Source organism: Dipodomys ordii, unplaced genomic scaffold, assembly GCF_000151885.1.
Source record: "Dipodomys ordii isolate 6190 unplaced genomic scaffold, Dord_2.0 Scaffold13, whole genome shotgun sequence".
NCBI classification, from domain to species: Eukaryota; Metazoa; Chordata; class Mammalia; order Rodentia; family Heteromyidae; genus Dipodomys; species Dipodomys ordii.
In genome coordinates this window covers 16,952,308-16,968,893 of record NW_012267229.1, presented here as the reverse complement: position 1 = coordinate 16,968,893, position 16,586 = coordinate 16,952,308, and the positions used below count along the sequence as shown (strand labels likewise).

Sequence of the window (16,586 nt, the reverse complement as noted above, 5' to 3'; positions counted from 1 at the left end):
TCTTCAGCTCAAGGCGAGCGCTCTACCACTTGAGCTACAGCACCACTTCCGGTTTTCTGGTGGTTTATTGGAGATAGGAGTCTCACAGTCTTTCCTGCCTGGGCTGGCTTTGAACCGAGATTCTCAGATCTCAGCCTCCTGAGTAGCTACGATTACAGGCGTGAGCCACCAGCGCCCGGCTGTGAGAAAGATTTATTTTGGCTCTAAAGTATCCCAAGTTTCAGTCTGTGGTCACTTGGCATGATTGCTTTCAAGCCTGTGGAAAGGCGGCATGTCATGGTGAAAGCAGGTAGTGGAAAAACGCTGCTTACCTCAAGGGAGTCAGAAAGCAATGAGTTTGTCTTTATAACAAAGATCCTCATGGCTGGGAAGGTGGCTCAGTGGTAAGAGTGCTTGCCTTGCATGCATGAGGCCCTGGGTTTGATTCCTTAGCACCACATAAGCAGAAAAAGCCAGAAGTGGTTCTGTGGCTCAAGTGGTAGAGTGCTAGGCTTGAGCTGAAGAGCTGAGGGGCAGTGCTGAGGCCCAGAGTTCAAGCCCCATGACTGGCAAAAAAAAAAAAATCCTCCCCTCCCCCCAAAGCCTATTAAGCTGAGTCCTTAAGTGGATAGATACATCCATTGGTAAGATCAGAGCCCTCAAGATCCAATTATTCCCAAAGACACCCCTTCTTCCATAAATATTGCTGCCTTTCATTGCATGAGCAAAAGAGTCAACCAGAAAGAAGCTGGAACTGAAGGCAGGGCTCAAGTAGTAGAGCTTGAAAAAAGCTGAGCAAGAGCACAAGGTCCTGAATTCAAGCTCCAATATTGATTGGTATGTGCTCACACGTGCGTGACACACATACAGACACAATAGCAAAGTACACCATTACATCATGATAGTATATAGATGACTATTTTACTCAGCATCCTCTTTCCATTTGGCTTAAAAATCTAATCAGAACGCAGACACAGCTCTATGGTAGAGCATGTGCCAGGCCCTGGGTCCATCCCTGATACACCACATACAAAATGAAATAAATCCAGCTTGCCTTTACATAGTGTTCTCATATGCAGCCTCAGCTGCCAAAGACTGCGCCTGGAGATGGTATATTGCACACACCGTCCTTTCTCTTGACTGTGCACTTTCTCCTTCTAGCTGGTTATTTTTGATTTTCTAAGATGAATTTTTTGGTGAGTCCCATCAAACCAGGTACTTTGTGTGCATATGGAAATTATGCCTCAGGGGCTAGGATGTGGTTTGTGGTAGAATATATGTCTAGCATGCAGGAAGCCAGCATTCAATTTCAAGAAATTATAAAGTTGATTTAGAAAATTAAAAAAGCCATGGGGCTGGGAAGGTGGCTCAGTGGTAGGGCGCTTACCTTGCATGTATGAGGCCCTGGGTTCGATTCCTCAGCACCACATAAGCAAAAAGAAAAAAGCCGGAAGTGGCGCTGTGGTTCAAATGGTAGAGCGTTAGCCTTGAGGGACAGTGCCCAGGCCCAGAGTTCAGGCCCCACAACCAGACCGCCCCCCCCAAAAAAAAGCCAAACTGGAAAAACTCTGTCACCTGCTTGTGTCTTTAGTGCATCGGGTAAGGTTGAAGAGGGATGAGTTTGATAACCCCACTCTCCTGAGCCAGTTTGCATAACTGTTCTACAGCAAGCCCATTCAAGTCCCCGTGTGCTTTCCACCTAACCAGAACAAGCTGTGTATGACATATGTAGTCCTGGCTGTCTTTGACCCTTAAATAAAATGCTGAATGTAAGTTCTATTTCTGCTCATTTTATTAATTAATTAATTATTGTCGGTCGTGGGGCTTGAACTCTGGCCCTGGGCGCTGTCTCTCAGCAGTTCAGCTCAAGGTAAGTGCTCTACCACTTGAGCCACAGTGCCACTTCTGGTTTTCTAGTAGTTTATTGGATATAAGAGTCTCATGGACTTTCCTGCCTGGGCTGGCTTTGAACCATGATACTCAATCTCAGCCTCCTGAGTAGCTAGGATTACAGACCTGAGCCACTGGCACCTGGCTCTGCTCATTAAAGACATGTTTATATGGGTAATGGTTATTAATTTTTGCTGCCTATCATAGAGTATTATATTCTATAATCTATCACACTTTTTTGAGTGTACGAGGTACTGGGGGTGGAACCCAGAGCCTCGCACACACTGGGCATGTGTAACCCCTTATTCTACTGAACACGAAGGGGCTGTGCAAAGAATGTTGCTGTGAACTTCCACCACCACCACCTCCGCCCCCATACTGGGGCTTGAAATCAGGGCCTGGGCGCTGTCCCTGAGCCTCTTCAGCTCAAGGTGAGTGCACTACCATTTGAGCCACAGCACCACTTCCAGTTTTCTGGTAGTTAATTGAAGAGTCTCACGGGGCTGGCTTTGAACCGCAATCCTCAGATCTCAGCCTTCTGAGTAGCTAGGATTTCAGGTGTGAGCCACCAGCAACCGGCTCCAGCTTTTTCTGAGTAGTTTGTTGGAGGTAAGTCTCACAGATGGGCTAAGAATGTGGCCTAGTGGCAGAGCGCTTGCCTAGCATGCATGGGTTGGATTCCTCAGTACCACATACACAGAAAAAGCCAGAAGTGGCGCTGTGGCTCAAGTGGTAGAGTGCTAGCCTTGAGCAAAAGAAGCTCAGGGACAGTGCCCAGGCCCAGAGTTCAAACTCCAGGATTGGCAAAAAAAAACAAGATTCTCACAGACTTTCCTGCCTGGGCTGGCTTCAAATCGCAATCCTCAGATCTCAGCCTCCTGAGTAGCCAGGAATACAGGCATGAGTCACTAGCACCTGGTGCTGTTGACATTCTTGTGGCTCCGAGGTAGCAGCATGTTAACCATTCATGCTACGCGAAATTTCTGAAGTGCCTCACAGTCACTTCTCCACTTGTCCCCCGCCAGTTGGCACGTTTTCACATTCTAACACTTGTGCCACCTAAGTGTTAGGTGAGGAGCCGATGTTTAAGGCTCACACTGTGCCAACCAGCCAAGGGCTTTGTGCAGTGACGTTTCCCTCCCAATACCCTATCACGAACATGCCTCTTGTAGCCACAAGCTCAGGTTTTTGTCTTGCCCTGCCCCCCACACCTCCAACTTGGGTGTGGGGCGTGGCGGGGTGGGGGTGGGGAGGGGGAGGACTCCTAGCAGACCTCCAAACACCTGTGGATGTCTTCTTCCTTAGGCTGTTACTCCCTGTCAGTCCGACTCAGCCGCCCTGCCTCGTGGGACCGGATCAAACACTATAGGATCCAGCATCTTGACAATGGCTGGCTGTATATCTCACCACGCCTCACCTTCCCCTCGCTCCAGGCCCTGGTGGACCATTATTCAGGTATGATTTTCTTTTGCCTCCATAGAAAACGGAAAGGGGGCTAAAGGTATACTATCATGCTCTTCACCTGCTGGCACGCTATTTAGACAGACTGAAGAGGAGCCTGCTTTGTCCTCATGTCATCCCTGTGCTGAGACCCAGGTGGAGACCCCGCCCCGGGGGGGCATGAGCACAGCCACTACTGCGCTCACCAGGGAGGCTTTGCCCAGCAGCAGGCAGTTTCACGCTCAAGAGCTCAGCTGAGCTGCTGCCTGGCCCATAACCAAGGCTCAGCGTCAGGGTGAGAGGGGAAACTTCTCTTGGGAAATGGGAGCAGAAGCTTCTGCCAGACAAGGCTCCACAAAAACACTGAGAATTTCTTGGCTTCTTTTTCTTCCTCACTTTCCTAATTAGAAATAAGAACCCCAAATTCAATCCGCTGGGCACAGGTCATTCACACCTCTAGATTAACTACTTGGGAAGCAGAGATTGGGTGGATTGTGGTTTGAGGCCAGCTGAGGCAGAAAAGTTCATGAGGACACCCTCCCCACTTCTCAACTGAGCTGGGCAAAGTTGTGCACACCCATCATTTCGCAGCTATGACAGAGAGCCAAAAATAGGCAGACTGTGATCCAGGTATACACCAAGGCAGGAAGAGAGATCTTATCTCAAAAATAACCAGCACCAAAACAAAAAACTGGAAGTATGGTTCAGAGATAAAGGGCCTGCATGGCAAGTGTAAGATTCTGAATTCAGCTGGGCGCCGGTGGCTCACTCCTCTAATCCTAGCTACTCAGGAGTCTGAGATATGAGGATTGCAATTCAAAGCCAGCCTAGGCAGGAAAGTCCATGAGACTCTTTATCTCCAATAAACCACCACAAAGCCCTAAGTGGCACTGTGGCTCAATTAATAGAGTGCTAGCCTTGAGCTGAGGGACAGTGCTCAGGCCGAGTTCAAGCCCCACGATGGACCGCCCCCACCCACCCAAAAAAGAAGATTGAGTTCAAATCCCAATACTGCCGTAAATAAAACACAAAGTTCACAATGAGCTGGCGCTGGTGGCTGTAATCCTAGCTACTCAGGAAATAGATCTGAGGATCTCAATTTGAAGCTAGCGCAGGCACAAAAGTCCATGAGACTCATGTCCAATTAAGTCACACAAGTGGCGCTGTGGCTCATGTGGTAGAATACTAGCTTTGAGCTGTAGAGCTGAGGGACAGCGCCCAGGCCCAGAGTTCAGGCCCCACAACTGAATAGTGAACTTTGTCTCCCAGAACAATCCCAACCACCTGATTGCTCTCAGCCTCCTTGAGAACAGCTTGGGTCTCACTCTTGTATGGAAAGGTGCCAGGACCAGGGGTCCTGAAGACACAGGAAGGCACAGGGCTAGTGTCAGCAATGGCAAGGGGCTGAATCTCTTTCCTAGAGCTGGCGGATGACATCTGCTGCCTCCTCAAAGAGCCCTGTGTCCTGCAGAAGTCTGGCCTACTCCCTGGCAAAGACATGCCCCGACCTGTGACTGTGCAGAGAACAATGCTCAACTGGAAAGAGTTGGACAGGTGAGGAAAGCTGTGGGGATGCGAAGGCAGAGCAGTACTGAAGAACTGAGTAGGTCTGTGGCGCGGAGGGTATCTGGGAGCACTCAGGCCACTGCAGGCTCTACATGAATTTAGTGAATTCAGCTGTGAATTCAGTGTAGTCAGATACAGACCCTCCCCTTCCCCCGCCCCGCAACTAGGGTGGGAAGAAAGCTGGGGGATGGGGGCAGAGGAATGAGGGGCTGAATGAGGAGGTGAAGATGGGCATTTGATCTGTCAGGGAGGAGAGCCTTTTAGTTATCAGCAGGCGTGAAGTGCATGGGGAGCACAGAGAGGGCACCCTCACCCGGATTCTTCCTTGTCCTCAGCTCCTTCCTGTTCCTGGAAGCTCCTGCCTCAGGGGAGGTGCCTCTTCTCAGCGAGGGGCTCCGGGAGTCCCTCAGCTCCTATATCCGTCTGTCTGAGGACATTTCCTTGGATGATGCCAAGGTCAAGATCAGAGGCGGAAAGGACTGAGCACCACCGAGGCGATGTTGTGCACGGTGAGCAGAGGGCTAGGACACAGCTGCATCCAGGACTCCACTTGAACTTTTGCTACTTCCTCTATTGGTGCTAAGAAATCACTCCCCTTCTCTCCAGCCTTGACCCTGCCTGTGACCTCTAGTTCAAAGCCAGGGCTCCAGAGAATAAATGTCTAGGGTCTGACCTAATCCATTTGCCATTGGGACATCACCTCAATCCTGGTCTCCCGAATCCCATCCTACATCCTATCCTGTATGCCCACTGCCATATTATATGGTAGAAACCACCAATAGCATCAAGGGGAAAAAAAGATCATTTTCAAAAACTACAAGTCTCAGAAGAGAAAGGCGATCGATCAGAGCGGCTGATGGCTCCCTACAGCAGCCTTCTCCGGCCAGCCTCAGCCCTCAGCTCATGTTTCTCACAGCGGCCTATCCTTCGGCCCTGGCTAACCTCTCCCAACTACTCTAGTTTTGCCATCTTGTGGCCAAATACAAAATGACAACTTTTGAGCCAGTTCCCTTTCTCAGTGCTTGGCATGGGTGTCAGAAGGTAGCAAACCCTTTTCATATAATGCCAAGACCAAAGCTAGAGCCCAGTATCCCTAATGTCCACAAGGCCTGGCTGCAGCTGCTAAGGAGGAAGGGAAGAAGAAAGGGGTGGGAGGAACCACCCCAAGGTGTCTACAGATTCTGAGGCCACAGCAGAGAAAGGCTTCACCAGGCATGGTCAGCAGGGTCGCAGTTAAAGACTTGTTTATTCAAGCATCTGGAAACATTCTACAAGAAAGCTGTTACTAGATGTTGCTTGTACTGTGCTACAACCCGCACATACTGCCATCTGTTTTCAGAAGACTTGAAATGCCACTGATAGTTTAAAAACTGTACAACTGATGGAGAACCAAGGAAGATAATTTAATGATGCATCCGGATCCAGAGGTGTGTCAAATTAAAGAACAGCTCCACTCTGCAAATGGCTGGTACATGATGGTATCCAAGAAGAAATGGTTGATGATGGACAAATCCAGAAATGCTTTCTCAAAGGTAGATGGTTCTTTAAAAAGTTTTGGGTCACAACCCTTGCAGAAAACCCTGACTCTCGGTTCAGGAAATGCAGGTCTCCCAGGTTCCGTGTGGCAGAGACACCCCAACAATCATGTTTCTGTGCTCGATTTATGAGGGTCCTTTGGACTGGACAGGGGGCAGGTGCAAGCTGTCCACCATCAGTCATAGTGGATAGCAGTGTAAAAGATGATCCAAATGACCTAGAGGAGAGACAATGTGCACAGGTCATGGATGAAAATGTCAGGTGAGAGAGAATGTATACAGAGCACTCCCCAGGAGTGAGTGTTTCATCTACCTGAAGGCTTGCGGTGATTCACTGAAATCAGGCTGTCCCTGACACAGCTCAGGCTTGCTGGCCTTGGCTTCCAAATGGCCCCCAACTACTCCCTCCCCCTCATGAGTCAGGGTACAGATGAGGAACTAAAACAAGGAAAGCTACATGGCTAGCAGGTGTTAGGGTTAGCAACAAACGTGAAGATACAACCACCACCACGCTGAACCAGATTCTGATCAGACTTCCCACCGCAACCTCTCAGACTTTCCTTTAAATTACATGCTGTATGGGGGCTGGGAAGATGGCTCAGTGGTAGAGCGCTTGCCTTACATGCCTGAGGCCCTGGGTTCAATTTCTCAGCACCACATAAGCAAAAAGAAAAAAGCTCGAAGTGGTGCTGTGGCTCAAGTGGTAGAGCGCTAGCCATGAGCTGAAGAGCTGAGGGACAACACCCAGGCCCAGAGTTCAGGCCCCATGACCGGACCCAAAAAATAAAAATAAATTACATGCTGTAGGGCCACATCTCAAAGATTTCCTTGTCTGGACCAGACTCTAGACGCAGGAAAATATATAACTTAAAAAACAACTTTGAAATTCCATTAAAGTTTACACTTTTTTCAAAGTGTACAATTCAGAAGATTTTAGTATTTTTACTAAAGTTCTACAAGTATCCCCCCCTACAAATATCCCTCTGGGACAAAACTCCGTTCCCACGATTAGTAACTGCTCCCATTCCTCCCTCCCTCTATTCAGCCACTAGTGACCACTAAACCACATTATGGACATTTTACATAAATGGAATCCTGTGGTCTTTTGTGCAGTGATTCTTCCACTTAGCATATTTTCAGAGCTCACTCATGTTGTGGCATGTAACAAGGCTAATCTTTTAAAGAAATTCTCAGTACATTCTGCTGGATGAACGTATATTAACTTTATCCATCTATCAGGTGATGGCGACTTGTGTGGCTGGCACTTTTTAGCTATTATGAATAAATGTGTCACCAGGATGAGAATCAGATGTAGCTGCCTAGAGAATTCACACGTTACATAGAGATTGTACTGTAAATCTCATTCCATGTTTTTTGGACAACCTAGCTCAAGACACATAGGTGATGCCCTCCAGCCTCAAGAGCCTCTTAAAAAATGGCACCCAAGCCCAGAGTGTAAGTCAACCAGTGGCCTGCCTGAGCGGCTGACATCTCATGAAATGGGCAGAACCTGCAATTAAACTGCTAGCTGCACATACCATGAACAAGGCAAAGGAAGTCATAAACCCTTCTTTCGTGAGCTCCCATGTGCCGCCATACTCTTCCTCGTCAATCTGTAGGTAGTTGCTGAAATAAAGGTACAGGACTCCAGCATTTATCAGGCAGAATCTGGAACAAGGGAGGACAGATACCAAACACAAACCGTAAGCTTCAAAGACCCAGCTCCCACCAGCACTTCTCAGCTCTGTCAAAATAACTGATATATACCACCTCACTGTCCTATATACTCCCTATACTCCCCAGCTAGTCAGGGATGACCTGGAGAGAGGCTCCAGGCTCAAGAAGATGGGTTCCATGTCATTGTTATGAGACCCAGCGCCAGCTGCTTGCCATAGGTCTCAGCTCTTCCATCTGTAAAATGGGGAGGCTAAAGAGTATGAGGGGAGAGGCAAACGAATATACAAATACAGAAATACACAAAAACACCCAGGTCCCCAATAAAGTCACCCATCCAGCTGAGTTACAAGATTTAGTGAATGAGCAGCTATTCTTAGTCAACCAGCAAAAGCAAAATGAAAAAACTTGAAGTAGGGTCTGGTAGACTGCTGGCCTAGCATGCATGGGGTTCTGGGTTCCAACCTTAGTGCCACACACACAAACATACACACAAATCCCTCAAGTACCCTTCGGGCAAGGCAGAATTAAGGTAAGGGTGCTGAGCAACCTAAGAAAGTCCTATCTATACTGGCCATGGGCCTTCACAGCTCTGTCTAAAGGTTGGTCAGAGGACACATTATGTTATTCTGCTTCTTCATGGTCTAGCTGAGGAAGCAATAGTGCATGTGGCTGCACAAGAGGGGGAGTGCATTTCTGGATACCTACTGCGTGTCTCTGTTCCTACTGTACAACTAAGCATGCATCCTTGCCTCAGCCCACCACCCACTAAGACGCCAAGAGCAACAAGAGTGGCATTAAAACCAGGAGGCATTATTTAGGAACCTATTTAAATAGAATTTTACAAATTAATTTGTAAGGCAGGATAATAAAGCAATTAATGTTGATCTAAAATAAAATAAAACCAGTAGGCATAGACACCACAGGAAAGGCTCTGACCTCCATAGTGTAACTGCTGCAGGAATTGAAATGTAGTGAGCATAAACACTACCCTGCTCTCCTCTCTTGTTGACATCCTGGGGCTTGAACTCCGGGCCTGGACACTGTCCCTCAGCTTTTTAGCTCAAGGCAAGCACTCTACCATTTAAGCCACAGCGCCACTTCCGGTTTTCTGGTGGTTAACTGGAGATGAGTCTTATGGACTTTCAGCTGGCTTTGAACCATGATCCTCAGATCTCAGCTTCCTGACTAGCTAAGATTACAGGCATGAGCTACCAGCGTCTGGCATCATCAAGACTTACTGTGTCTAACAGGGAACCATGTATCTGAGACCAGCAGAAACGGACAATGCAAAGACTAAGGTAGCTCAAGGGTAGACGCATGCTAAGCCTATTTGAGGTCCTTCTCAATGGATGAAGTATGGGCTGGTGTAAGGTAGTGCAATGGTGTTTGTTGGATGTACCCAAGGGGAAGCTGGTAAGCAGGGTGTGCTGACCAGTATTAACTGAGCAGTAAGTGTGTGGGCGAGTTAATGAGGGGAGAGAGGGGAGGGGATGGATGGTTTTATACCTGTACTCATGTTTCAGAAGAGAGCAAATACAGCTTGAAGAGGGACTGGGCAACTACTGAACAAGGAGCCACAGGCTTTACACCAAACCCCTGGGAGTACAATGGTTCTACTAACAGAGACAGTGCGTAAGGAAGAACACAAAATACAGTTCTTGGTTTGGCCATAATGAGCCTATCTCCTGCCAGAAATCTTGGGACCCAGCCAATGCCAGGAGGTTGATTTGGAGCAGGCTAAGGGGCTCTGGCTAGAGATGAGTGATGGGAGCTGGAAATAACCCTGTTAAGGAAAAGGGCTCCACACATGACGGGCAAGCCATGCCAAGGCATGCTCACGCCCACACACCCTCTCCCATTTTCTCAGCCATATGTCTTTATGAGGCTAACTGTAGGTGATGGCATTCAGTGAACCATTTATGATGTACCAAACACTGCATTCAACAATCTACTTGCATCACCACTCCTGTTTACCTTTCAGTCACACACATTTCAGAGGTAAACTTAAAATTGGCATATAAGTTTATATAGCCACCCTGAAGGAGGATCTGTCAGGCACAGCAGGAGAAATACCAACTCTGGTCCTTTACAATGATTTCCACACAGGGTAACATACGAGAAATCCTTTATGAATCTTGCAAAGAGCAGATAGGTGCAGGGCTCTCCTAGTCTAGTGGCTTTGGGAAGATGAGAAAAACCCTCGTCTTTAGCTTGTTTTTCTCTTCTTGTGGCAGTCTCCTCTCTGCTTTGATTCACATCCTAACTATTCAGGAGGCTGTGATCTGAGGATCCCAATTTGAAGCCACCTGCGGCAGGAATGTCCATGAAATTCTGATTTCCAATTACCAAAAAAGCCAGAAGTAGTCAGACACCAGTGGCTCACACCTATAATCCTAGCTACTCAGGAGGCTGAGATCTGAGGGTTGTGGTTTAAAGCCAGCCCAGGTAGGAAACTCTGTGAGATTCTTACCTCCAATAAACCATTAGAAAACTGAAGTGGCTCTGCAGCTCAAGCGGTAGAGGGCTTACCTTGAGCTGAAAAGCACAGGGACAGTGCCCAAGCCCACAGTTCAAGCCCCATGACCGACCAAAAAAAAAAAAGCAAGAAGTGATACAGTGGCTCAAGTGGTTGTACACCAGCTGAGCAAAAGAAGCTCATGTATAGTGCCCAGGCCCTGAGTTCAAGTCCCAAGACTGGCACCAAAAAGTTGGTTTTTTAAATTAAAAAGCAGGGCCCTCCACTTTCACAATAGCCATCTTAAACTACTTCTAACACATCTTTCTCACTCAATCTGACGAGCACAGTAGCTTGTTAACATACAGTCACCAGGAGCTGGTGGCAACTGTGCTGCCAGAGAGCAAGAAAAACATGGAAGGCCCAACCTTCTACTCTGGGCTGCTTTTCAAATGTAAAGACCTGAAATAGTTTTTGCCAAAGTCAAGATTCAGTACAGTGCCAGGCACAAGGGAGATGATTATTAGGTTTGTCAGTTCCTCTAGGTCCCAAATTTCCATGGGGAACAAGGCTATGCCATAATTGGAGTGTGCTGCCAACAAGGAGCTTCTTACAGGAAATAACTTTAGAGCCAAGAATGACTAGACTGGCTAAGTCGTCAGCAAGGCACCAGGCCTGACCTGAGATGTTCCTGGGTTGGATGAACTGAAGAGCAACCTACCAGACTCAGCAGTGCTACTGTGGAACCCACATCTTTGTGTCCATCACCTCATACACACACAGCCCTCTCCCCAGAGGGAAAACAAAACCTGTTTTTCCAAGGAAAAGAGCCAAGTGTGGTATTTTACACCTGTAATAGAACTTGAGAGGCAAAGAAAGAAGAACTGTCCAGTTCCAAGTGAGCTTGGATGACACAGTGAAGCTCTTTCCCAACAACAAAAATGAAACCAAGAAAATGTGAGCTACCTAAGACTTACCCTGCTATTCCCAAAAAACCTCGTAATGGCAAAACTCCCCAAATGACACCCAGGACCACAGCAATGATCTGTCGGAACCAGTAGATCACATCTAAAAATTCATCCTGCAGAAGAGAGAGAGAGCACACATTATCTGAAGTGAGTGCCACAGGGCAGCCATAGGTGGGTAAAGGAAAAACTTCCTAGGACTATTTCCCCTACCCCTTAAAGCCATGCGTCTTTCTTGCATCACTTCAACTGGTAGTAAACAAATTTATTTAGATACCTTAAACAATTACTTTCAGAGTAGGGGCTCTAAATCAAAACTTTATAGAGAAATCGTTATTTTTTAAGAAGCTGCACAAAGTAGCTTCTAATGAAATGGCTATAATAATAATTGTGCCGCTGGCCACAAACAACTCTTATTAGAGGACTAAGGAAGAACCCAGGGCCTGGGCTCTGTCCCCGAGCCTCTCAGTGCTCAGGGCTAGCGCTCTACCACTTGAGCCACAGCTCCACTTCCAGATTTTTCTGTTTATGTGGTACTGAGGAATCAGACTCAGGGCTGCATGCATGCTAGGCAAGCACTCTACCACTAAGCCACATTCCCAACCCCAGAAAAGCTTTTAACTTAATTCAGTACCACCTTCCTATACACTGAATTTTTACTCAAGTCACAGAAGAAAGAAAAGATTAAGAACTGAAATGGTGGAGGCAGGTGCCAGCAAATCTAAATTTCACAGGGTACTGAAGAGTTAGGCTTCTGAGGTTTCTTATGCCAGGAAAGTTAGAAATGACACAGCAGATCACAGAGTGCAGGTTTTGCAAGAGCTGGGCAGGGCTGGGGGCCGGACAAGGGCACCTTCAGGAAATGCTTCCCCTCCCCCCTCTCCCCCCCAGCCGGAACTGGAGGAAAACTCAACTTTGGCACTATGGAGAAACAAAAGAAGGACTGCAACTCTAAGAAGCTTTTCAAGCCACCTGGAACGAAGCTGCTTGGGGCAGTTCCTTCCAGATCCTGGAGGAGAGGTGGTAAGTGGACACACTCAGCCCCTGAGCATGGGATCAGCAAGAGCATCCCGAAGCCCCACATCCGTGTCTCACACCATCCGGCAGCAGCACGTCTTCCTCCTCTCACTCACCCCAAAGGGCGATCTTTGGACTCAACTAAGGCACCGAGTCTTCCTGTTCAACAAGCCAGCGAGCACGGTAGTGCGCCGCGGCCCCCACTCGGGGTCGGCCGGCGAGTCAGGGGATTGATTGCTCCCGGACAGAGCCTGGCACCGTTCCGATTTGCCAACTTTCTCAAGATCGTGCCGGGAGGAGGAAGGAGAGTCCAGCTCTCCCTCCGGATCGGGTAGACGGCCCGACTGCGGGCGTCCAACTCTCCAGCCCTGACCTCGCCGCTTGCCCCCGGAGCCCGAGGCCGTCCTCCCGGCTGCGCCCGCGCTCCCTCCCCGGGCCCCCGCACCTTGTCGTCCCAGGCCGCGTCGCTCCGCAGCGCCTTGCTCCACACCGACACGCGGAGGGCCCCGTTGGCCAGCTGTGGCTGAGGCGGCTCCTCCTTCCGCCGCCCGCCGCTCATCCTCCCGTCGCGCCGGCCGGGCCGGGCCTGGGGCGCGCGGGCCGAGCCAAAAGGAGTCGGGGTGCGGGGTCGCGGGTCACGTTGCGTGGTGACAGCGACAGGCTCCGCAGTTCGATCTTGCGACGCGGCTCCCCTTTCGATCTCAGCCGAGCGGCCGGCTCCGCTCGCTCCGCCGAGCAGGCACCACTGAGGGAAGGGCGGCGCCGCGCAGAGTCGCGTCCTGCGGCCGACGTGCGCGCGCAGCCAATCAGCGGCCACGCCGCCCCCCCCCAGCGCGCGCCACGGGGCGGAAGTGACGACAACCTTCCGCCGACCGCGCCGCACGGTGAGAAGGAAGGGACAAGGTTAGGGGCTGCCGGAGCGCGAGTAGACACCCGTGGGGCGAGGGCAGGGGTTCCGCGTGAGCGTCGCCCGCTCGGCTCTTCGACCTTGGTCCCCAGGATCCCCCAAGACTAAGCCCCTACCCTTTGTCCCCGAAACCTTGTTCACGACTGTGGACTCCTTTCAGGGCGTGTTGGGGCCCGTCTGCAACTCCAGAACTCGGGGAACATAGGCAGAGGCTCGGGAGATCGAGGCCAGCCTGGGCGACACAGCGAGACTATATTCAGAAGGCAAGTCCTGGGCTGGGACGGTGCCTTGCACGCTTGAGGCGCTGGGTTCGATTCCTCAGCACCAGATACGTAGAAAAAGCCAGAAGTGGCGCTGTGGCTCAAGGGGTCGGGGCTCGCCTTGAGCTGCAGAGCGGAGGAACAGCGCCCAGGCCCAGTTCAGGCTCACGACCGACCAAAAAAAAGGCAAGCCCTCCCGGCGATGCAGACCGCTCCGCGCCGTGCGGTACATTGGGGTGGCAGTGGGTTTACCCGATGGCAGGACCGGTGCGCTGCTCCCTCCGGTTCTAACTCTTAAAACAGTAAGGTCAGAACGACAATATGTGGTTCTTCGCTTAAGCAAGCAATAGAATCTCCTAGCGAGCGTCCTTAGAAAATCATCCCGGTATTTTTCTCTCACAAGTTTTTTTCTTTTTTTGGGGGGGGTCCGGTCGTGGGGCCTGGGCGCTGTCCCTCAGCTCTTCAGCTCAAGGCAAATGCTCTACCACTTGAGCCACAGCCCCACTTCCGGCTTTTTTCTTATGTGGTGCTGAGGAATCGGACCCAGGGCCTCATGCATGCAAGGCAAGCACTCTACCACTGAACCACCTTCCCAGCCCCTCTCACAAGGTTTTCCCCGCCACTCCAACCCCGATACTAGGGTTTGATCTTAGTGCCTCTATCACTTCAGTTAACCCAAGCCCTTGATTAAGTCCGTAATGAATCTGTACATTACTTCTTGTTGAGTATTGACATCTTGAATGCGCTCACAGTATGTAGCTCAGGAGGCTGGGTTAGAAGATCCTCCTGCATCGGCCTTGAGTGCTGGGATTATAGATATATGCCACTTAGATTTTAGTTTACAAATCTTGATCAACTCTAGTATAAATTTTTTGATGCTTTTTTAAATGGCATTCTTGCGGTTGCTTGCTGTAAGCACTCACAAATAAAACAAGTTTTTATTTTGTATCCTGCAACTTTGTTGAATTTACTAGCTCTAGCCGTTTCTTAATGGACTCTGTGAGGATTTCTGCATATAAGAATACATCATCTGAGCTGGGAATGTGGCTCCGTGGTAGAGTGCCTAGCATGCATGAAGCTTTGGGTTTGATTCCTCAGTACCACATAAACAAAAAGCCTGAAGTGGCGCTGTGGCTCAAGTGGTAGAGTGCTAGCCTTGAGCTGAAGAGTTGAGGGACAGCACCCAGGCCCAGAGTTCAAGCCCCATGACTGACTAATATATCATCTAAGCCAGGTGCTGGTGGCTCATGCCTGTAATCCTAGCTACTCAGGAGGCTGAGATCTGAGGATCGTGGTTCAAAGCCAGCCCAGGCAGGGAAGTCCGTGAGACTCTTATATTTATATCATCTTTGGACATGTAACTTCTGCAGGGAAAAAGGCAGCAATTATCTGTGTGCCATCTTTGTGAAGTCTGACTATCTCAAAGGTTTAAGTTGTGTTTACTTGGGAATGGGGAAAATTAGACTTGTCCTCAGATCCTGAAGTGCAGGCTAAAGTCACACAGCAAGTGAGAGGTTAAATAGGGGCTTGAAACTTGATGCGAATTTTCCTCTTTATTTTCAAGAAGCAGCCAGTCTGTAAGCCTTTGCCTGGAACATATTTGAGGCTCACAATAATTCCGTTTTTACCCTAGGTATTCCTTAGGAAGTGGGGAAGCTGGCTGCTCATCCGTATGCTTAAAATAAACATCGTGGGTAGTCTAAGATGGAAAAGAACTTACTGGGGCTGGGAAGGTGGCTCAGTGGTAGAGCGCTTGCCTTGCATGTCTGAGGCCCTGGGTTCGATTCCTCAGCACCACATAAACAAAAAGAAAAAAAAAAAGCCACAAGTGGGGCTGAGGCTCAAGTGGTAGAGCGCTAGCCTTGAGCTGAAGAGCTGAGGGACAGTGCCCAGGCCCAGAGTTCAGGCCCCACAACTGCCCCACCCCCCCAAAAAAAGAAAAGAACTTACTGAAGAGTCAAGCTCTGGGAGTGGAAGATTTAGAAGTAGGACATTTGACTTTGTGAAACATTGGGTTTTACTGCCAAATGAATACATGATCTCTCTCTCAGCCTTAGAGCACAGGGCATCCTCCCAGTTGAAGCAGTCTATCTCCCTGCCAGCTACCTAGAAATGGGACTTGGAGAGGCAGGTATGCTTTAAGGGGTAAGTGTGGCCTCCAACACCTACAAAAACCAAAGTCCTATGGGGACTCTACCAGCCTCCAAAAGAGCACTTTCTGTGAAGTAGTTTAACCTTAAATCTTGATCATTCTCACAGTAAGTGCTACTCACAATAAACGTTACCAGAGCACCCTGATTTGCTAAATGGTTTACTTTTTTTTTTTTTTTTTGGCCAGTCCTGGGGCTTGAACTCTAAGCCTGGGTACTGTCCCTGAACTTCTTTTGCTCAAGGCTAGCACTCTACCATTTGAACCACAGTGCCACTTCCGGCTTTTTGTGTATGCGGTACTGACAGTGGAATCAAACCCAGGGCTTCATGCATGCAAGGCAAGCACTCCACATTCCCAGCCCTACATTTGTTTTCCTACAAATGTTTGCTGAGCTCTTACCCTTTTATTTTCAATTTGTGTACAGTAAATGTGGGTTGGGAAGATGGTGGTGGAGTTTGAATTCAAGGTCTTGCCCTTGCCGAGTTCTACCACTTGACCCTCTTCCTTCTTTTTCTTGAGACAGTTGCCATGTACATAGCCAGAGCCAGCTTCCACAGCTCCACAATTTATAATGCCAAGTGTCTGGATTCCAGGTGTGTACCACTAGGGCCGATTTTTTTTTTTTTTTGGCGGTTGTGGGGCTTGAACTCTGGGCCTGGGCGCTGTCGCTCAGCTCTTCAGCTCAAGGCAAGCGCTCTACCACTTGAGCTACAGCACCACTTCCAGTTTTCTGGTGGTTTATT

The 16,586-nt window shown here is 49.2% G+C and overlaps 3 protein-coding genes across 4 annotated transcripts in view; 2 read left to right on the top strand and 1 right to left on the bottom strand.

Annotated features, from left to right (window-relative positions):
• The window catches only part of Sla2 (Src-like-adaptor 2), an 18,600-nt gene extending 12,724 nt beyond the window's left edge, over positions 1-5,876 (top strand). Inside the window, exons 7-9 of the mRNA XM_013010899.1 lie at positions 3,175-3,324; positions 4,731-4,863; positions 5,211-5,876. Coding sequence (XP_012866353.1) covers positions 3,175-3,324; positions 4,731-4,863; positions 5,211-5,358 — 431 coding nt within the window. The 3' untranslated portion in view covers positions 5,359-5,876. The remainder of the gene's footprint in view (positions 1-3,174; positions 3,325-4,730; positions 4,864-5,210) is intronic.
• A 226-nt stretch (positions 5,877-6,102) lies between these two features.
• LOC105981667 (chromosome unknown open reading frame, human C20orf24) lies at positions 6,103-13,301 on the bottom strand. 2 transcript variants are annotated; one of them, XM_013010903.1, is made up of 4 exons: positions 12,970-13,299; positions 11,520-11,623; positions 7,949-8,078; positions 6,103-6,628 (listed from the first exon to the last, which is right to left on the bottom strand). In XM_013010903.1, the coding sequence occupies exons 1-4, from the start codon at positions 13,081-13,083 to the stop codon at positions 6,587-6,589; spliced, it is 390 nt and encodes a 129-aa protein (XP_012866357.1). In that variant the 5' UTR covers positions 13,084-13,299; the 3' UTR covers positions 6,103-6,586. The 2 variants fall into 2 exon arrangements, with proteins under 2 accessions (XP_012866357.1, XP_012866358.1); XM_013010904.1 differs by lacking the exon at positions 7,949-8,078 and having other exon boundaries at positions 12,970-13,301.
• On the top strand, positions 9,259-12,924 carry LOC105981666. The gene is made up of 2 exons (XM_013010901.1): positions 9,259-9,715; positions 12,399-12,924. Exons 1-2 carry the CDS (start codon positions 9,556-9,558, stop codon positions 12,857-12,859), a joined length of 621 nt encoding a protein of 206 aa, XP_012866355.1. The 5' UTR covers positions 9,259-9,555; the 3' UTR covers positions 12,860-12,924.
• Positions 13,302-16,586: the final 3,285 nt, after the last annotated feature.